At 40.4% G+C, this 22,410-nt stretch overlaps 2 protein-coding genes across 2 annotated transcripts in view; one reads left to right on the top strand and one right to left on the bottom strand.

Annotated features, from left to right (window-relative positions):
- The window catches only part of DNALI1 (dynein, axonemal, light intermediate chain 1), a 34,578-nt gene extending 32,221 nt beyond the window's left edge, over positions 1–2,357 (bottom strand). Inside the window, exons 1-2 of the mRNA XM_006886461.1 lie at positions 2,274–2,357; positions 1,608–1,756 (exon numbers count right to left, since the gene is read on the bottom strand). Of these exons, the coding sequence (XP_006886523.1) occupies positions 1,608–1,756; positions 2,274–2,354 (230 nt within the window). The 5' untranslated portion in view covers positions 2,355–2,357. The remainder of the gene's footprint in view (positions 1–1,607; positions 1,757–2,273) is intronic.
- Positions 2,358–5,906: 3,549 nt separating this feature from the next.
- On the top strand, positions 5,907–20,996 carry SNIP1 (Smad nuclear interacting protein 1). The gene is made up of 4 exons (XM_006886460.1): positions 5,907–6,130; positions 8,475–8,577; positions 18,957–19,555; positions 20,732–20,996. Exons 1-4 carry the CDS (start codon positions 5,907–5,909, stop codon positions 20,994–20,996), a joined length of 1,191 nt encoding a protein of 396 aa, XP_006886522.1.
- Positions 20,997–22,410: the final 1,414 nt, after the last annotated feature.

The following is a 22,410-nucleotide window of genomic DNA, read 5'->3' as shown; positions in this document are numbered from 1 at the left end:
AAGTCTCTATAAATTTTCATTGAAATTAATAATAAATTAAAAAAATAAAGATCATTGCAGTATCACAGGTGAGAAATAGTGACTTGAAAAAAGATGATAGGAGCAGAAGTGATGAAAGTAGCCAGATATGTGATAGAATTTGAAGATGGACCCAAAGAGTTTGAAAAAGGATCAAGCTTTTTTGAGATCCAGATAGAGAGAAACTAAAAGTATACTTAGTAAAAGGTATTTATTATTTACAGAGGAGTCCTGGTGATATAACAGGCTAGGTGCTGGGCTGCTAACTAAAAGGTCAGCAGTTTGAACCCACATGCTAAAAGATGAGGCTGACGCCTCCCACAGAAACCTGATGGAGGGTCATCATGAGTTGCAATTAATTCAGTGGCAGTGGGTTTGATTTGGGGGTTAAGAATAGAAGACAAGGAGTGAGTTAATTGAGGGAGGAGAAAATTGCAATTTAGTTTGAACATGAGATCTCTATTATAACATTGAAGATAATGAGGAAGGAGTTTAGAGAAAAGACAAGGCTGCAAACACACATTTGGGAGTCATCAGCATACTGTTAATATTTTTAGCTCTTGTGGAATAAACCCCCATCTCATGGTAAGCGCAAACACAATGGAGTTAAATGCTCCCTGGTCCTGCTCCAACCTAGAATTTGCTCAGATTGGACCACTGTCACCCACAGGCTATTTTTCAGAAGTAGAGAGAGCATTAACATTTTTTCTCCCCCTAGTGTCTTGGTTTGAAAGCGCCACTGAGATATTTTTTTTTATTAATGATTTTTTTTAATGCAACACTGAAATCTTTTCAATACCATAGCAATACACAGAACACACCCACAAATGGTAGTGGCTTCAGATGAGGTACATTAACTGGGAACTGAACCCAGGTCTCCTGTGTGGAAGGTGAGAATTCTACCACTGAACCACCAAGCATCATCAACATACCCACTACCATGACCAGCTGCCATTGAATTCACATGATTCAAGGCAATCCAAGGATGTCAGAGAATAACTCCACCTGGTAGGTTTTACAATGACTGATTTTTCAGAAGTATATTCCCTGGCTTTTCCTCTGCAGTGCTTTTAGGTGGACTTGAACATTCAACATTTATATTAGAATTGAGCCAGTGACCATTTGTTGTTTTTTGGGTTTTTTTTTTGTTTTTTGTTTTGTTTTGTTTTTTAATTTTTGTGTGAGTGTACCGTCAAATCAGATCTGACTGGTACAGGAGGAGATTGTCCCTCCTTTTCCCGGCAGAGCATCTGGTGGATTCGAACCGTGTGCCTCTGGGATTGTAATTGCAGCTCCTTGCCACTAGGCCACCAGAGCTCCCTCGAGCCAGTGACCATTTGTACAAACCAAACATATATATATATATCTCCAATCCACATCCCTCACTTATAGACTGCGTGAAATTTTTCCAAATGAGGGTAGATAGAAGATCCCTGGATCCAGTCATCTGCAAGATCTGGAATGCCGGGAGAACCCCACCCGAGCCAAGAACAGGGGCAAGGTACCTCTCCCCATATTCCCCAGTTCTGGGATGCAAAAGCCTAAGCCTTCCTTCTCCCAGCAACTGCTCGGACTTTTTTTTTTTTTACCTTGGGGGCAGGATGGCATTCAAAATTTCTTCAGCCTGCTTTGTAGGGTCTGTGACACAAGAAGATGAAGGAATCTTAGATTTTGGTGGCTGTGGGACTGGACTGGAGGAAGGTCCAGGCTGCTGAGGGCTGACTTTCAGTGGCCGAGCCTGAGAAGTAGCAGGTTTGGGCAGACGACAGTCGATCAAGGCATCAGATTCATGCATCCCGACTTCTGCACATCCCTATCCTATTCTCAGCTCGCTCTCTGTCTTCTCATCTCTCTGAGGATGAGAAATCTCTCTGAAGATACAGAAGTCATATCTGTCTGAAGAAAATTCTCAAGAGCTCTGGTCCCATCCAAACCCAGTGTTTGTGTCCCCTTGAAAGGCCTGTCAATAGGTTTCTCTGCTTTCATACTTGACCACTTCAGGTATTCTTGGATATACTGACACACACCCTCACCCAGTACCACGAAAAGGTGTGCCTCATCCACTTCACTGTCATTTTCTTCCTCATTCTAAATCTGGCCTCTCCTGCCCTCCTCCCTCCCCGGCCTGGGGTGCCCTTCCCCTTCTCTACTGTTTCAGTTTCTGCAGTCCCTAAGCCCTCCAAGAGGGGATAAGTCCTTCCCCATAGGAGCTTCCGGGTGCCCCTTTCCCATCTCCATCCTGAGATCGTCCTTACTTTGGGACTCCGTTTCTCTGTGTTCCGGGTCACCAACACTGGGGTGTCGTATTTGAGCAGTGAGTCCTCTTGGGGAAACATGGCGGCAGCAGGGGGTCCTATCGCAGAAGCGCTCCTCCAGGCTCAAACTTGTTTTCCGTCGCCATGGGAACTTCTCCCCGCCTCAGGATCTGGGCGGGGCTTCGGGATGGGGCGTGGCCATTAGCGCGACCAGGGTACAAGAAAAGGTCTGGCGCTCGGTCTCCTGTTCGAGTCCTGTTCGGGATTCTTCACTCAGTCACTCTATTATCATTGAGTCGGTTCGACTCATAGAGACCTTCCTTCGGGTTATGAGGCTGTAAAGTGCAACAGGAAGAGACTGCTCTTTATTCTCCCCGGAACCACTGGTGGATTCAAACCAACCACTGGAAAAGGTAATGAAAGGTTAGGGATTAACAGTGCAACCACCAGTTACGCCGCCAGAGCTCCGAGGACCCTTGGGAGTTAGGATAGCGTGAGTTCCAGTTCTTGCGCTGCTTCTGGCCAGCAATTGTATCGTCTTCATTGAGCTCGAATTTTGTCACCTACAAAATGAGAGTCCTCTCTTAACTCATTGAGGGATTGGATTCTCGGAGTCTGGTGGGGCTTTCTAGGTTTTTAAGTTAGGACTTTGGATTTTGGGTTCCCCTCCAAATGAAATAGAGAAAAATGGTAGCATGCTGAAAGTTTTGGAAATAAAGCAAAAATAATGATTTGTCCATGGGCAAATCATCTGTTCACTGGGCAATCATCTAACTGCATTTCCTTCTCGAAGTGTTTTTAAATGTAAATAAAATCAGTTGGAGTACAAATTTGTACCCTGCTTTATTCGTTTTCCTCCTATTGTCTGAAAGTAGAATGTTCTGAAGAAACTTTGTATAAGCTTAAGTGATAAAAGGCAAAGATACAAGTACCTTTATATCGAAATTTTGGGTTGGTTTTTGCTTGTTTGTTTTTGTTGTTGTTGTGTACCGTCGAATCGGATCCGACTGGCACAGGAGGAGATTCGTGCTTCTCCAGGGGAGCATCAGGTGGATTCAAACCATGAGCCTTCAGGATTGCAGCGCAACTTCTTGCCACTAAGCCACCAGAGCTCCCTTTAGGGTGGAGTTGTTTTTTTGTTTTTCTCAGACTCCCAAAAAATAATCTACCAAATTAGACTAAATAATGCATAAAACCTAAAAGAATACAAATATAATAAGAGGAGTGGTATGGTAAATACACATCTATATAGAGTAGAAATAAATTTGCCAAAGCCTCTCTTGTTGCTCATGCGAAATCTATACCTAGACCAGGAGGCTTTTGGGCGAACAGAGAAGGGGTACAATACATGATTTAAAAATAGGATGGAAGTATGTCAGGGTTGTAGTCTCTCTCCCTACCTATTCAATCTGTTTGCTGAGCAAATTATTCCAAAAGCTAGACTTTATTAAGTGGAATGTAGCATCAGGAACGGAGGTAGACTCTTCAATAACCTGCATTATGCAGATTAAGCAACCTTGCTTGCTGAAAGGGAGTGGAACTTTGAGCACTTGTTGCAGAGGATCAAAGAATACAGTCTCCAATATGAATTGCATCTCAATGTCAAGAAAAACAAAGATTCTTACCACTGGACCAAGAGGTAACATCATGATAAATGGAGAAAAGATTGAAACTGTCAACAACTTCATTTTATTTGGATCCACAATTAACACCCTACCCTTGGTACCAGCAATCAGGAAATCAGGAGACGTATTGCACTGGGAAAGTCTGCATTTAGGGATTTCTTCAAATTATGGAGGAGTAATGATGTCATTTTGAGGATTAAGGTGCATCTGATTCAGACCATGGTCTTTCCGATCACTTGTTATGCATCTGAGAGCTGGACAATGTTTAAGGATGACAGAAGAATTATGCCTGGTGCAACCACTGTGGAAGGTGGCATGGCGCTTTCTCAAAAAAGTTGCAAATAGAGATACCATTTGATCCAGCAATTCCACTACTGGGAATATACCCCAAAGAGACCATAACTGACATCGAAGCAGATATATGCACACCGTGTTTATCGCGGCTTTGTTCACAATAGCAAGGAGTTGGAAACAACCTACGTGCCCATCAACAAACGAATGGATAGAGAAACTATGGTATATTCACACAATGGAATACTATGCTGCCTTGAAAAACAAGGAACTCATGCAATATTATTCAAAATGGGTGACCCTGGAGGACATTATGCGGAATGAAGTATCTCAGTCACAAAAGGACAAATACTGCATGGTGCCACTGTTGTAAAACAGGACTGACATCGGGGTTGGGGGGAGACTGAGAAAGATGGGTTCAATAATGTATACTGCATTGTAACAGATGAGGGATAAAACTGTTTAAAAAGTATTAGGTATTTTTGTCATGACTGGAGTCCAGAGCAAAGGCTGCATAGTGGAGTGGACCTGGGGGGAGGAATTGTAAAACAATGAAGGAATTTTTCTTTTTCTTTTCCAAGAGGGTAGTGTACTGGGTGGTGAGGAAAAGGGTTGGGAGGACAGAAAAGTGCAACAATGAAAAAGTGGAAATCCAAAGTCTCTGTAAATTTTCATTAAAATTAATAATAATTTTTTTTAAAAAAAAGAATTCTTGACTCCGAGGAGCATTCCAGCTTCACCGTCTCCAGGACAAACCTGTTTATTCTCCTAGAAGTCCACGGTATATTCAACACTCTTCTCCAGCACCACAGCTCAAAGGCATCAATTCCTCTTTCTGTCATCCCTAGTCACTGTCCAACTCTCTGTTGCATAGCACGTAATTGCGAAGACTATGGACTGGATCAGGCACACCTTAGTCTCCAGCCTGACGTCGTTGCTCTTCAGGTCTCTTGAGAGGTCCCTCACACAGCTGACTTTTCCAATGCAATTCGTCTCCTGATTTCCTGGCTGCTGTTACCAAGAGTTTTGACTGTGGAACCAAGTAAACGAAAACTGTTAACTATAAAAAAAAAAATAAATTATGTCTTTGAGTTGTGCTGTTGGAGAGGAGCGCTGAACATACATGGACGTCCGAAAGAACAAACAAATGTATTTTGAAAAGGGTGCAGCCAGAGGCAAAGATGATGGGGCTTTGTCTCACATACTTTGGGCAGGTTGCTAGCAGGGCCTATTTCTTGGAAAGGGATATGATACTCAGAAAGGTGGAGGGCTGGCGAAGGAGAGGAAGACCCTAGACTAGGTGGATTGACGCGGTGACTGCTGCTATGGGATCTAGTGTGTCAGGAGGTGTGAGGTGGCATAGGATAGAACGGGGTTCAGAATTGTAGTTCATTGAATCGCTATAAGTCGTACTCGACTCTATGGCACCTAGCAACAACAATTGGCTCATTACTGGCGCATTTAGATATGTTTGTATTTTGTAATTACTAAAGAGGAGGTAACACCTGTGAGAGTGTGGCTTTTCCCAGATGTTTATTTTTTGAAACTTAAAACTCCCGCTTCTCGGAGTCAATCACTAAGGTCCGGAATGTCTCTACAGCGAGGGTTTCTGGGAGGGGAAGTAACCCGGAAGCGGAAGTCCAGGGATCATATACGTAATTTCCTATTGTGAGTGGAGCTTAACTGATCTGTTCTTTTTCTCACCTGAGATAGCAAGATGAAGGAAGTAAAAAGCGAGCGGGAACGGGGAGGCCGGCGAAGGCACCGAGATACAGACGTAGTGGCGGCGGCGATGGTAGTAGTGAAACAGGAGCGCCTCAGCCCGGAAACGGAGCCTCCCGCTCACCGCCGCCCGGATTCCTCCGGCCGCAGTCCGTCCTCGCCGACCGGCCAGCCAGGTCGCCCGGGTTACCGCGGGACCCGAACCCACGGAGGCAGCCGGTAAGGGGGATGCAGCCTATTACGGGCTTTGGGTGCTCATTGAGATGGGAGAACAGAGCTAGTGTCAGAAACAGACCGTGGAGGCTGGGCTTCAGCAGAGTGTACGTAATCCAGGAGGCGGTGGGAGTGACCCGGCCAGATGGTGTTAAAAGACTACTTTGGCATCTGTCACTTGCGTTTAGCTTCTTAACTAGGAGAGTTTTAGGGGACTTTGCTGGCTTATTGGGAAGGAAGTGCACTGCCAACCCCAGGGTACGCGGTGCGAATCCACCATTTGCTCCGCATGAAGAAGGCGGCCAGTTTCCTCTAGTGCAATTTACTGCCTCTAAAACCTTGCTGGAGCGTCAGCGCTGGGTGGGTTCCAACTTCACGGTACACAGCAAAAGGAGAGTTTTGCCCCTTCATCTTGATGAGGTTAGCAGAGTGTGGCTTCCAGATAACTCTAATCGTTTGTAAGTTAAAATGAAAGCGTTTCCCCGCCCGACTGCCGAGCAAAGAATGCACATTCTTTTTACAATTATGTACTTGCTACAGAAGATTTTTGCTTGAACAGTTTAGGAAATTTACCGGATAGAAACGCCGAAGAAAATTACTGCCTTTTGGTAGTCGCATTTATTCTGTGTAATAGCACCTACCATGTGGCGCAGTCGGGAGCTATGGTGGCCTATTGATTGGAGTTGCGATGCCAACCCACAGAAAGGCACGAGATTCAAATCCATCAGCTGTTCTAGGGAAGAAGATGGGCAGACCACCGCCCCCGTGCGATTTACCACCTCTGAAAATGCGCTGGAGGGGCAGCAGGTAGTCGGTTCCGACATGGTGGCACATAACAGTAGCAGCATGTTTTAGACTGGGGAGTTCTGGTGCCGGAGCCCTTACATTGGCTCTGCGGGAGAAAGATATGCAGTCTCCTCCAGTGGGCTTTACAGCCTCGGAAACCTGCTGGAGGGTCAGGCTACCCGTTGGTTCTGACTCCGTGGCAACGAGATGTGCCAGAGGAGCTCTGGTCGTGTATTGTGTTAGGCTGCTAAGCAAAGTTCAGGGGTTCGAGTCCACAAGCTGTTCTAGGTGGCATACAGGCGGTCTTCTTTTGTAAATATTTACAGTTTCGGAAAACAGGTGGGGAGTCAAAATCGAAGGCTTTCATGTGTCAGAGAGGTGGCATGGTGGTTAGGACCTCAGCACCTAACTGGAAGATTTCAAAGAGTCAAGTGCTTACATAAAGATTACAGCCTTGAAAAATCTGTAAGATTACAACTCTGCTTTACAGAGTTGCTGTGAGTCAGAATGGATTCCATGTCACCAAGTGGTTGTTTATGTGCCAAAGCCTCTGCCAGCCATTGGGACCACAAGATAAATGATCTTACATTCATGGAATTGGTATGTCCTAGCCCCAGAACAGATAATAACAGGCACATGTATAACAGTTACTTCACTGAGTTAGTAATAATTATTAGAAATAGGTTAAAACAGTAAGATGATAGTGAGAAATTGGAGAAAATTGGAAGAAGAGGTACTATTAGGTGAGACCAGAATGTTGAGCATAATCTATGCTTGTGTACAAGAGGTAACACATGTGCAGCTGTTGTTTTGACAAAGAAAAAAGGCTGATGTTTGTTGAGTTTAAAGATAAGAAAGGGGCGGTAGGAATAAGGGGGAGAGAAGGAACAGAGCCATCAGATTTGCCAGTGGATTGAGTGCAATTCAGCAGAGATGTGGAGGTGTTGGTGAGGAAAAAAGAATGAAAGGTTACTTCTGGGGTTTTGGTTTGAGGAAGAGACTGGGTAGTGCCAGTTTCTAAGATAGCAAAGAATAAGAGAGGAAGAGTTGGAAGTGAAGAGGTTTTTCATACAATTAAGGTAATAGTTAAGAGATGTTTTTGTATATATAATTGCAGAGTTCCCAAAACCAAGCCTATTGGCATCAGGTTAAAAACTTGGCTACTAACAAAAGGATGGACAGTTAGAAGCCACCTGTGGCTCTGTGGGAGAAGGATTTGGTGATATGTTTCAATTCCAACTCTTTAAGTCTTCACAGAAGCAGATTATCTCATTTATCTCCCACAGAAAAGCTGATGGCTTTAAACCACAGAGCTTCTGGTTAGCAACCTATCATCTAACCAGTGTACCATCAGGTTTCCAGTAGGCACTTATATATATGCTGGTCTAGAATTCATGGGAAATGTTGGGACGTAAAAAGTATTGCTTCTGATTACTTTTCTGTCATTAGTGGAGAATTCACATGTGTAGTGTTCCTGTTGGTAGATAAGCCTAATACTGGAAGCTAATTTATGTGGGGAAAGGGATATTGAAATAAAATCCTGAGTGTACCATGTTCTGAAAAGGTCCCCAGCCAAAAGGAAAAGCAAGTTTTCAGGGAGAAGAAGCAAATCTCCTCGGAGTAAGAGAAGCCGAAGTCCTCACCACTCAACAGTCAAAGTGAAGCAGGTAATACTGGATTGGGGTGCTGTGGGTTGTACATGCAAATCTGGAGCCTCTTCTCGTCATAGTCAATGTGTCTGTACTTGTGTGTGTTCACTGAAAAGAGCTTTTTTGAAAACTGAGGGAAGGAAGACCCTTAATTTTTTAAAAAACTAATCCTTTTATTTTGAGTTAATTGTAGATTCCCATATACTTATAAGAAAGAGAAAGGTAACGTCTTGCAAAACTATAGTAAATTATTACAGCCACAATATTAGTGTGGGCAAGATACAGACTATTTCTATCACAAGAATTCTTGTGTTGCCCTTTTATTGCCACAAACTCTTCTCTTGCTTTAACTCTAGCAACTACTAATTTGTTCAGCTCTATAATTTTGTCATTTCATGCATGTTATGTAATACAGTATATAATCTTTTGGGATTGGCTTTTTTTATTGGGCAGGTATCTCTGGAGCTTTATTCAAGGTGGCTTAATTCCTTTTGATTGCTGAGTAGTGGGCCATGTTTTAGATTTACTGTGAGTTGATCAATCACTTATTTAGCTGGGTTGTTTCCAGTTTGGGGTTGTTTGAAAAAAGTTACTGTATCAACAAGGAAAAAATTTAGTTTTATGGTACTTGGCTTGATTAAGTGTGAGGTGTTGCTTTTTGGTTGTTTTGGGGCTTTTTTGTTGGTTTGTTGTTTTTTTTTTAAACTTGTGACTTGAGTAAAGATTACAGAGAAAATTTGTTTTTCTTTATATACACAATATACTTCATTGACATTCTTATACATATTATGTTCCATAACACTTTTTTTTAAAGAAAATGTATACTTTATTTGGTATTAACAGGTTTGAACATACTTTTCCCCCCATTCCTTCATTATTACACATTTTCCTCTCTGTCCCTCTTTCCCCCCAGTTTGCTTTTTTTCTCTGGAAAAAAGTTCTTTCATTGTTGAACAGTCATCACCCGCCTCCCCCCTTTACTATACAATTCTTACTCTGGACTCTTGTGATGCCAATAATACCTAATCATATGTTCCTTTTATACAGTTCTCTTCCCTGTCTGTTTCAATGCTGTGTACAATTATCCCCTCTTTTCTTAGTTTCCCTCCAAACCCCTTATCAGTCCTGTTTGATAACAGTGGCATTATATAGTATTTGTCTTTTCTGAGACTGAGATATTTCACTTAGCATAATATCCTCCATGGTCACCCATTTTGTGTAATATTTCATGAGTTCTTTGTTTTTTTAGTGCTGCATAATATTCCATTGTGTGAATATACCGCAGCTTCTCTATCCATCTGTTTGTTGATGGGCACTTGGGCTGTTTCCACCTCTTTCCTATTGTGAACAAAGCAACAATAAACACGGATGAGCATATGTCTGCTTGGGTGGCAGTTATGGTTTCTTTAGGGTACATTCCCAGTTGTGGAATTTCTGGGTCAAATGGTATTTCTATTTCCAACTTTTTGAGAAAGCACCATACTGCCTTCCATAGTGGTTGCACCGTTTTACATTCCCACCAACAGTGGATAAGGGTTCCAGTCTCCACAACCTTGCCAACATTTATTGCTTGCTGTTCTAGTAAATTTTGCTGTTCTTACTGTGGTGAGATGGTATCTCATAGTTGTTTTGATTTGCATCTCTCTTAGAGCTAGGGATTTTGAACATTTCATGTGTTTGCTGGCCATCTGAATGTCTTCTTTGGTGAAGTGTCTTTTCAAATCCTGTGCCCATTTTGCAGTTGAGTTGTTTACCTGTATCTTGTTGTGGTGGGCCTAGTTAAGTTTTTAAGAAACTGCCAGATTTTTCTAGAATAGCTGTACTGTTTTACATTCTCAACAGCAGTTTATGGATCCTTTTGTGGTACATGAGCATGATGATTGGGTATTCATGCTTTTGTACGACATATGCCACCCTTAAACGTTGTTACAACATGGGCACATTACCCGTCTGATGTGAACAAAAAGAAAACAAAAAATAGCGATTTATTAATAATTTAATTTCCCCGCATCATCCTTAGCATTTCATCATTTTGTCGCTCTTTTTCCTTTTAGCCATTCTGGTAGGTGTATAGTGATAGCACATTGTGATTTTCATTTTCATTTCCCTAACGACTGATGACATCAGACGTCTTGTCATGTACTCATTTGCATTCTGTATATCCTCTTGGGTGACATTTCTCATGTCTTCTGTACATTTTTAATTGAATCATGTATGTGTGTTTGGTTTAGTTTGTAAATGACTTCTCCCAGTAGCTTGCATTTTCATTCTCTTGTAAAAGAAAAAGTTTCCGTTTTGGTGAAAGTCTAGCTAATCCATTTTTCTTTTGTGAATTGTGCTTTTGATGTTATATCTAAAATTTTTGTCAGCCCTGAGTCTGAAAATTTTTACTCCTGTGTTAACTTGTGTAATCACTAAACTTTGCATTTTTAATTTGGATCTATGATCCTTTTTGACTTCATTTTCACATAAGGTATGATATGTGGCTAGGGCAAATGGGGTAGGGGTGCGATTAGCAAAAAGCTTGCACTGGCCGCATTTTTTGAGGAAGCTGTCCTTCCTGTCTTGAATTGTCTTTTGTTCTTGAATATCAATTGGACATATTTATGTGAGTCTCTATCTTGGGTATCTTTTTTTTTTTTTCTGTTGACTGTGTTCATCATATCACCAGTTCTACACAGGCTTGATTACTATTGTGATATGTCTTGAAGTCATATAGTCTAGTTTCTCTAATTTTGTTCTTCTTTCTCAGTGTCCTAGCTATTTTAATTTCTTTACCTTTTTTTTTTTAATTTCTTTACCTTTTTATATATACATTTTAGAAGAATCTTGTTTTATTTCTTAAAAATCTTGCTGGAGTTTTGTTAGGTGTGTTAAATCCTGTGTATATATAATGTAAAATATATAAATACATATCAAATATATATATTCTGTTAAGTCCTATATATATCCTTCCCTGTGATAGTTTTACCGTGTTAAATTTTCCAGTCCATGAACACAGTGGTTTTTTTCTTAGTGTTTTTATAGCTTTCAGCACTAGTCCTTGTACATTTTGTTATATTTTTACTGTTATTCATGTGTTCATGAACTATATAAAAATATTATTTATTTAATATTATTTACCTTGCTAAATGCATATTGTTGTTGTTGTGGTGTGCTGTCGCGACCCTATGTACAACAGCCCTAAACCCTGCTCTATCCTGTGCCAATCTCATTGCCTCTGACACACCCATCCCAGTTATCTGTCATTGAATCAATCCACCTCATAGAGGGTCTTCCCCTTCTGCGCTGTCCCTCCACCCTACCAAGCATGATATGTCTCTTCAAGGACCTGTCTTTCCTTACAACATGTCCAAAGTATGTCAGACGAAGCCCCAGACCTTGATTCCAAAGAGTAGCCTGGTTTAACCCTCTCTAGGATGAATCTGTTTGTTTTCTTGGCAGTCCATGGTACATTCAATACTCTTCTCCAGCACCACAGCTCAAAGGCATCAATTCACCTTCTATCCTCCCTGGTCATTGTCCAACTCTCTGATGCCTAACAAGTGATTGCAAAGACCATGCCCTGTATCAGGCACACCTTAGTCTCCAGAGAGGCACCGTTGCTCTTCAGTACTTTAGAGAGGTCCCTAACAGCCGACTTTCCCATCGCAGTACGTTTTTTGATTTCCTGGCTGCTGGTGCCAAGAGTGTTGACCGTGGAGCTGTGCAAACTGAAGCTGTGAACAATCTCAATCTCTTTGCCATCCATCCTGATGCTACCAATTGGTCCAGTGGTGAGAATCTTTGTCGTCTTGACATTGTCCATACTGAAGGCTGCAGTCCTTGACCCTCTGCAGTAAGTGCATGAGGTCCTCCTCAGTTTCATCGAGCAGGGTTGTGTCATCTGCATAACGCAGACTGTTGATAGATCTCCCACCAATCCTAACACCGTGTTTCTCCTCATAGAGCCCAGCCTCTCGGATAATCTGCTCTGCATACAGGTTGAAAAAGGTGTGGAGATAGGACACATCCCTGGCGTACACCCTTCCCAATTTTGAACCATGCAGTGTTGCCCTGCTCTGTTCTGACGACTGCCTCTTGGTCCAAGTATAGGTTTCACGTTAGCACGATTAAATGTTCTGGGATTCCCATCTTTCTCAGAGTCAGCCACAGTTTGTTATGATCCACACAGTCAAACACCTTTGCATGATCAATGAAACACAGATAGACATTCTTCTGGTATTCTCTGCTTTCAGCTAAGATCCATCTAATATCAGCTACAATATCCTTAGTACCACGACCCCTTCTAAACCCAGCCTGGACTTCTGGCAGTTCTCTGCTGATGTGCTGTTCCAGTCGTTTTTGGATAATCTTCAGTAGAATCTTGCTTGCATGTGAAATCAATGATATTGTTCTGTAGTTTCCGCACTCAGTTGGGTGACCCTTCTTGGAATGGGAACAAATATAGATCTCTTCCAGTCAGTTGGCCAAGTGGTTGTTCTCCTGATTTCTTGGCACAACTTGGTGTGTACATCCAGGGCAGCATCTGTTAGCTGAAATATGTCAATTGGTATACTATCTATTCCTGGGGCCTTATTTTTTGCTATATCCTAGGAAATTGTTTGTAGGTTATAGTAGTTTATACATTTTACCAAATAACATGTCCATTAGTATGGTTTTTGCAGACTGCAGAAAAGTCTTGTGCATTTGTTTCTTGTATGCATTACATGCAAAAATACGGTCCTAAGGGGTTTTCAGACAGACATAGACAATCATATCTTATGCAAGTAGGGGCAGTTTTACTTCTTCCATCATGATATATTTCTGTGTTTATTTCTTTTCTTATTGCATAGGCTCAGGCTTCTGGCATAATGCTGAGTAAAAGTCGTGACTGCTCAGACACCCTCAGTCTTAGAGGGGATGCATTGTACCCTATTTTCCCACAAATAGCACACTTACACATATAGTATGCCCAGGAAACTTAATACCCTAGGGGATTGTGTATATGTTATTTGACAAAGTAAGGTGTTCCATCTTTTTAAAGAAATTCTTTTACAGAATGTAAATAGAGATAATGGCATTAAGAAATGGATTTTCCTTTGCATTTTAGACAGTTGGTCTTTCTTTCTAGTATTCTGAAAAGATAAAGCAGAATCTACCTTGCTGATCTACTATTTGAGTTGATCAGAATTGCGTTAGCCTCAGAATTCACCCTGTGGAGCCACAGCACCCAGAATTGAGCCTCTCAAGCCACTTTGATTTTTTAAATGCACAAGTTATAGCTCTTTACCGTTGGTAAATTCAGCATTTTACAATAAACCTAGGGACTTCCAGCTTGGAACTTTTCAGTTATTGTTTCAGAATGTCTTAATTTGCTTATCTGTTTTAACTTTCTTCCCTACCTTAAGTTTTATTTAAAAACTGCTGTCTGTGCAAGTGGAAAACTGAGAAGTGAGAGTGGTAAGATGATGGTTTTGTATTCATCTAATAAAAGAGTAACTAGTGATGATCGTTTTCATTCAGAGCTGGGGTCTTCTAGAGAGAAAGGAGGCTCGGGGCGGAATTGATATAAAGCAGAAAGTGTACTTGCTATCTTATGTCCCCGTACAAGGATGAGTAAAAACAGCTACCATTTCAGTGTGCTTCAGAGAAGCAAGGTCATCAGGGCTGATGTGCAGATTCACAGAACTGATGTTGAGGAAACTATGACTGGAAAAGAAAGTGTGTGTTTTTCTTAACTTTCAACTCTAGAGAGCATGGTAAAATGGTTTTGGAAGTTGAAGGAGGAGGACCGCATCCTGATGTACAGAGCCATATGAGGATTAAAATATAGAGAAGTGAGTGAGAGCGGTGACCTAGAGTTGGGCTTCTTGTTGTGACTCATTTAATCAGGGATAAAAGGCATAATGAGATTAGTCCTAGTGGACTCTAGACAGAGACTAGGGGTCAGTCTGTAAATATTTTTGGGTAGGGCAGTTTAAATGTCTAAGGTTCCTTCTTGACAGTCTTTTGAGACCAAAAAAATCTAGAGGGACTAACCTTCCTCTGAGTGAGCAGTGTCTCCTCTTCATCTCTGTATGTGACGGGTAGAAGGAAAAGGAATGATCATTTTTGTTAGTGTTGAAGTAGGATCTGTTTAAAAAAGAAAGCTAACTGTTTTTCTCTACCTAATTCTCTTCCCTCCCTCTCAAGTTTGAAGCATAACTAAGAGGTATTTAAATGTTAACACATACCTCAAAAAATGTTTCTTTATAAAAACATAACCACAAATTCATTATAATGATTTCTTAACATTAACTACTAATCGGTATTCAAATATCTGTGATTGGCTTATAATTTTTATATAAATTCATCTTTTCAAATACGACCAAAATAAGGTGTATATATTACAACTGGTTGGTACTTCTTTTAAAATGATAGCTCTGTATTCTTATTCTTAGATTCAGTTTTTCTAGGTATTTTTGTTTTCTCCCCCCCACCATAAACACATTCATAGATGATATTGTGTACTTCTCTCAGGAGACATAATAATGTCTATTGTCTCTTTCTCTGTTCATTTTTTAGTCTTTTATTGTTTGCTATTAATTTTTTAAGGTAAAATAGTAAAGATAGATTTATTAGAAAGTTACATCTCCAAAGGCAGGACCTCCCTCCTTGAAAGGAAATATGGAGGAGAAAGGTCTCTTTGCTGTTAATTTTTTTTCCCCCCTCCCCTTCCAACCCAACCCTCTTGGAAAAGGAAAAGAAAAATTCTTTCGTTGTTTTACAATCCCTCCCTCCAGGTCCACTCCACTATGCAGTCTTCGCTCTGGACTCCCATCATGACAAAAGTACCTAATCACATATCCCTTTTTTATTTTCTCTCTCTTTTTTTTTTTTCACATATCCCTTTTAAACAGTTTTCTCCCTCATCTGTTACAATGCAGTATACATTATTGAACCCATCTTTCTCAGTCTCCCCCCCCAACCCCAATGTCAGTCCTGTGGCACCATGCAGTATTTGTCCTTTTGTGACTGAGATACTTCACTCAGCATAATTTCCTCCAGGATCACCCATTTTGAATAATACTGCATGAGTTCCTTGTTTTTCAATGCAGCATAGTATTCCATTGTGTGAATATACCATGGCTTCTCTAGCCATTCATTTGTTGATGGGCACTTAGGTTGTTTCCAACTCCTTACTCTTGTGAACAAAGCCACGAAAAACATGGGTGTGCATATATCTGCTTGGATGTCAGTTATGGTCTCTTTGGGGTATATTCCCAGTAGTAGAATTGCTGGGTCAAATGGTATCTCTATTTGCAACTTTTCTGAGAAAGCGCCATACCGCCTTCCACAGTGGTTGCACCATTTTACACTTCCACAGTGAATAAGGGTTCCAGTTTCTCCACAACCTCGCCAGCATTTGTTGCTTGCTGTTCTTTTCAATTTTGCTCTTCTGACTGGGATAAGATGATATCTCATAGTTGTTTTTTTGCTGTTAAATTTTTAACCTTAATAGCTATAGACGTAAAAAAATTTTTTTTATTAACTTTAATGAAAATTTAGAGACTTTGAATTGCCATTCATTCATTGTTGTCTTTTCTCCCTGCCCAACCCCCAATAGTTACAGACTTTTTTCATGAAAATTTACAAATCATAGTAATTTTTCATCTAATGATTTATATACATTTTAATTTTTAACATAATTATAAACTTTTAATATAGTGGATTAATTACAATGTCTGATCAGCTTCTTGTTATGTATTGTCTTTATCTTCACCCAGCTTATTTGTTTATTAATTTTACACCCTTCACTCTCCCTTCTCATTACTAGTAACCATCCCAAAATTAGTGTCTCTGTGTAAACCAAACCTTTTCTTAGCTTTTTATGATATGATCTCTATGCGTAATTGTTCTGTGATTGGTTTATGTCACTCAGCATAATTTCTACTAGATCTCTTCCACAGTGTTTTACAACGTCTTTAGTATTGCATAGTATTCCATTGTGTACCTTTATTTCTTTAACTGTTCTCCAGTTTGTGGATAGTTGGGTTATTTCCATCTCTGTGCTATTGTGAATAACACTGCAGTGAGTCTAGTTGTACCTTTATCTGTTTGAGTTGGCAGCTCTTCTTAGAGATACATACCTAGTAGTGGGATGGCTGGATCAATATTTCTAACTTTTTTCCCCTTGTTGTTGTTTTTCTTTTTTCTAATTGATATTTTAATGAAAGTTTATAGAGAACTTTGATTTCCATTCATTCATTGTTGCACATTTTCCTCCCTTCTCCCCCATCCTCCCAAGTGAGTATTTGTTTCTGTTTTACTCAGCATTGCAGTTGTAGGCTATTGTAGCCTGACTGAGAAGATACCTCATTGTTGTTTTTCCATTCTCTAATAGCTAGTGATCTTGAGCATTTCTTCTTCAGTTTCTTGTCCATCTGAATGTCTTGGTGAAGTGTCTTGTTCTTTGCACATTCTGTGGCTGGATTGTCTTTTTCTTGTTGAGGTGTTCAAGTTTTCTATGTTATTGCCCAAAGTTTCCCCCTTGTCTGTAGGTTCCCTCTTTATTCTTTTTGAAGATATCTTTTGATGCACATAAGGATTTAATTTCTAGGCGATCCCAATTATCTAGTTTATCCTCTGCTAATTGTGCCGTTTTAGTTAAATTTGATACTCTATTTATGCCATAGAATAGGGCTCCTAAATTGTCCTTCTTTTTCCTTTTGTGAACTTTATAGTTTTGAGTTTTATGCCAAGGTCCTTTGTTTTTTGTGTGTGGTCTGAGATAATGGGTCTTATTTCAGTTTTCTGCAAATACATGTGTAATTTTGTCAACACTATTTGTTAAAGAGATTGTCTTTTCTTCATTTTATGTGTTTCATGTCTTTTTCAAAGGCTAGTTTTTCTGTATGTAGATTTACTGCTGCATTCTCAATTCTGTTTGTTGATCCGTGTCTAGGTTGCTGTACCAATACCAAGCTTTCCCCCCCCCCATAGTTTATTATTATTATTACTACTATTTAAATGCCATGTTTTATTTAACTTTCTGACTTTGTGCTGGTGCCTTCAATACTTTTACAATGACTTTCTACTCCTTTTAAGGGAAGCATGCTTGATCCTGTCATGGAAACACTTAGTACAATAGGGAACCATGTTCTTTTTTGTTTTGGACAACTTCATGAGAACTTTAGGTCTCACAGCACAAAACCCCTCAAACTTGGCCTGCACACACACCACATGTAGATTGTGGTGCTTTCCCAACCTTCTTGGTATAATGTTAAATCATTCTATTACCAGGGGTTTGGGACAGTGTAGATTTGTTAGAGACTATGTTGTATGTCAGATGCTGAAATATTTTGAATACTTCCAGATAGATAGCATCTCCAGAAGAGGAAGAAGGCTGTGAGGAGTACCAAGCTATTTTTATTGACATGGCTATGTAATAAGTCTTGAAATCAGAAAGTATAAAACCTCCTACTCTGTTGTTCTTCACTATAGCTTTGCTTATCCTTGATCTCTCCTTTTGCAGTGGAGTTAGACTGATTTTTTTCATATATTGCTCTTGTACTCTGCTAGTATGCTAAATCATTCAATTAGATATCCTGATATTTTTGCTGAATCTTTGGGACTAAATTGTTGTTATGTGCCTTGAGTCAGGTAGCAACCCTATGCACAATGGCTCTGAACCTGCCCTATCCTTAGCCAATCTCACTGACTCTAACAAACATACCCCCATTACCCTAGTCCATCTGTTCTGGCATCTTCCTCTCCTGAGCTGTTCCTCCACCCTTTTGAGCATGATGTCCTTCTCCAAGGACTGGTCCCTCCTGGCCACATGCCCAAAGTATGTGAGACGGAGCTTCAAAGTCCTCACCTCCGAGGAGAAACTTGATTTCACCCTCTCCAGGAAAGAACCTATTTGTTTTCTTGACAGTCCATGGTATGGTTCAATACTCTTCTCCAACGCCACAACTCAGACATATATTCTTTTGTCATCTTTAGTCATTGTCCAGCTCTCTAATGCATAGCAAATAATTGTGAAGACCATGGCCTGAATCAGGTACACTTTAGTTTCTAGATTGACATTGTTGCTTAGATTATCTACAAAAGATAGTTTTACTTCATTATTACCAATTTGGATGTGGGGTTTTTTTCTCTCCTATTTTTTCTTGCCTTATTGCTCTGTTTAGGACTTTGACTACAGTATTTAAAGGAGTGGGTATTAAAAGCATCCTTGTCCTTTGTTTTGGGCTTCTGCTGTTAACCAAAATTGACTAGCATCATTGGTTTTGTGGCCTAGCAAACAAACATAATCACTGCAGAAATTTGGTTTAGAACGCCCTAGTCACATCACAGATGATTTTTTTTCCCCCTTAGAATTTTTTTTTGTTTAGTTTGCCTTTGACTTACTGAATCTCTTGTAATTTTAGGAACGTGAAGATCATCCCCGGAAAGGACGAGAGGATCGACAGCACCGGGAACCTTCAGAACAGGAACACAGGAGAGCTAGGAACAGTGACCGAGAGAGACACCGAGGCCATTCCCACCAGAGGAGGACCGCTGACGAAAGGCCTGCGGGTGGCCAGGCTCAGGGACGGGATAGAGACCTTCAGAACTTGCAGGCTCAAGAAGCAGAGAGGGAATTTCATAATGCTAGGCGACGGGAGCATCGCCAGAAGAATGAAGTTAGTAATAATGATAATGAGTCTCATCAGTTAGTTCCTCGTCCTGGTGGTAACAGTAAAGAAAAGGAGCCTCCTGCGAAAGAAAAGCCAAGCTTTGAACTCTCTGGGGCACTCCTTGAGGACACTAACACCTTTCGAGGTGTGGTCATTAAATATAGCGAGCCTCCAGAAGCACGTATCCCCAAAAAACGGTGGCGTCTCTACCCCTTTAAGAATGATGAGGTGCTCCCAGTCATGTATATCCATCGAAAGAGTGCTTACCTCCTGGGTCGACATCGCAGGATTGCAGACATTCCTATTGACCATCCCTCTTGTTCTAAGCAGCATGCAGTATTTCAATATCGGTAAGTATACATTTACAGAAAGAAACAAATGTTAACAGAAGCTGATGCCCATGTTAGTTAGGATTAGCATGTTCTGTGTACATCTGTAGGCAAGAGAATCCCAGGCCCTGCATAGCTTATGTCTTGAGTATTAGTAATTTAATTGATAGCCTTTTGAATAATTTTTTATATTTATTTAAGAACATTGAGCTGTGCATTTGAAATCCAGATTTGATTCCTGCCACCACCACTGCCACTTAATAGTAGTAAACCACTCTCTGGGCCTCAGTTTCCTACTATCTCACAGGACTCTTAGGAGGGTTAAATGACAGTGTGTGTCTGAAAGTGCCTGGTATATATGTTAGCTGCATAAGTCTTGCTAACCTAGTAGTACAGCTGTTATTTGATCCTTACCTCACACAGTCCTGTGAAGTTGTTAAGACAGGTATAATAGTCCCATTGGACAAATAGCAAATGGAATCTCAATAAAGCCAAGTGCTTTTCTCAGTAAACAATCACCATACTAGAACTAGAACTGTGGCTTAAATCCAAATCCTTTGACTCTGAAATCCAAGTTTACTGTATTTTCTTATTTGGACAGGATCTGAAATATATTGAGGTAAAATAGATTTATTTCTTTATTTATTATATGTTTGTGTAGGGAGCTCTGGTGGTAGTATCCATGGGGGGGTTCTGTTAACCAAAGTTGAGGCCTCTGGCAGTTTGAGTACACCCAAGTTATTGAGGAAGAAAAATGGGCAGTTTCCTCCCATGCCACTAACAACCTTGAAAACCCCCTGGAAGTTCATCTGTGAATTGGTTGTGACAGCACTGAGTTGTAATTGAGTTATATATTTGTATATTATAAACAACACAGAGTACTTTAACAATGTCAAGAGACTTTGGATTCAAATCAGAACTTGGGGGCCTAGGTTGCTTTTTGTGTTTTTGTTTGTTTACAATGGAGTCATCTGGCATAGAAGTTAGAGCTTGCTAACCTTTTCTACTAAGCATATCTAAACTCCCTTCCAACTTCTGATCCAAAACCATTCTTTTTTCTTGATTTTGCAGAATTTTAGTATGAGCTGTGTTCACACCAAGTTATTGCATCATCTAGACTATGTTAGCAAAAGCTTTAGATAGGCTAGATAATCTGAGGCAAGAGTTTACTCATATGCTCTCCTTTATCTCTGCTAGGTTGGTGGAGTACACTCGTGCTGATGGGACAGTTGGCCGCAGGGTGAAGCCCTATATCATTGACCTTGGCTCAGGCAACGGAACCTTCTTAAACAATAAGCGCATTGAACCACAGCGATACTATGAACTGAAAGAAAAAGATGTATTTAAATTTGGCTTCAGTAGCAGAGAGTATGTCTTGCTTCATGAGTCCTCTGACACTTCAGAAGTAGATAGGAAAGAAGACGAAGATGATGAGGAAGAAGAGGAAGTCTCTGACAGCTAGCAAACTAAGAAATGACTCAAATGATTGAGATAATTTTTCCTTCTTGGAAGGCTTTGAGATTGACTCAAAGAGTACTGTGGTGCTCTCTGTAACGCCTCTTATTGCCTTAAGTCTTTCCTCTGTTGCTGACCAGCTTATGCTCCAGTTTAAGAAATGGCTTATGTTTGGTTGAACGTTCTTCCTGTGGTGCATCAGCTACATGTGGTCACTTGTTTTTGGAATAGTCTCACCAATTACATACAACACATCGTATTTGAGCAGAAGCATTACGGCTTTAGTTGGTGCTTTAAAACTGCTGCCTGGAAAACTGTAAACCCTTGATTATAGGGAGATTTATGGCTTGTTTTTTCTGTACAGTTACTTTATTTATAGATTTGTTAAGTATTGTGGACCAGTTTTTGTTTTGGGGGCAAACCTCTGAAGCTTTGGTTATCACCCAAACAGCCTCCAGTTTATACCAAAGCTTTGAGTTGGTGAGCTCTTGAGTCACAGAAGTTGATTTTGCACTTAGTCTTTTTGGGAATGGGAATTTACCATATGACCTCATTACAGACTATTTAAGTTAAACAGCTGCTTTGTGGAGCCAGCTTGAGCATATGACTGGACAGGAAGATCCTGACTACTGCTAACAAGTGGTAATTTAATGTAGTGAGAGAATACTAGTTCTTGGATGTGTTCCCTACGTAAGAATTCATGATTTCTCTACAGAACATGCACATAACAATTTTGATCATCTTATTTGTTCAGCTTGGCAATTTTCTTTTTCCAGATGTTAATCCTTCTTCCTTCTTTGAAAAGTACAGTGTCACTTATGTAGCAGTGTCCTTGTTCAATCCTAACAACATATATAGTCCAAAAAGACCTTGTGTGTTTTATGTGTCATCTTCGAAAAGAAGTGTTCAGAAAAGTTGTATTTACTTACCCAAGGCTGGAAAGCAGGGGAATTGTCCCAGTTTCTTAATTTTCTACCAGAGGAATATGTGTGAGTAGGGATGTATTATCTACTTAACATATATATTCTATATGTGTACATAGAAATTTGTGTGAAAGAGCCACATTCTGATTTTCATATGAGAATGTTTTGTGATGTAAATGTGATACTACATTATAGGCTATGGCCTCCCTGCATTTGAAGAGCAGGTTTTCATTTATATGTATTTTTGGGAAAAAATAAAATTTGTAAATATAGCCCCATTTCAAAGGTTAATGCTTTCTTTCATTGTATAGAACATCTTGTGTTAAATCTGTTCACTGCTTAAGGAGTCTTTGAATCAGTATTTGTGAGGTAACCATGGGTGGTTATGCAGAGTGTAGGAAAGAGAAGGAATACAGAAGCTGGAATGAAACTTAAGCTAGACTTCCAGGTCTTTGAATCTGTGTGAGTGTTGGGTATTTGAAGCAGCAGTGCTTTCTG

This window comes from Elephantulus edwardii, unplaced genomic scaffold (genome assembly GCF_000299155.1).
Source record: "Elephantulus edwardii isolate Elephantulus edwardi_28Jun2011 unplaced genomic scaffold, EleEdw1.0 scaffold00049, whole genome shotgun sequence".
NCBI classification, from domain to species: Eukaryota; Metazoa; Chordata; class Mammalia; order Macroscelidea; family Macroscelididae; genus Elephantulus; species Elephantulus edwardii.
This window is presented reverse-complemented; position numbering and strand designations above follow the sequence as displayed.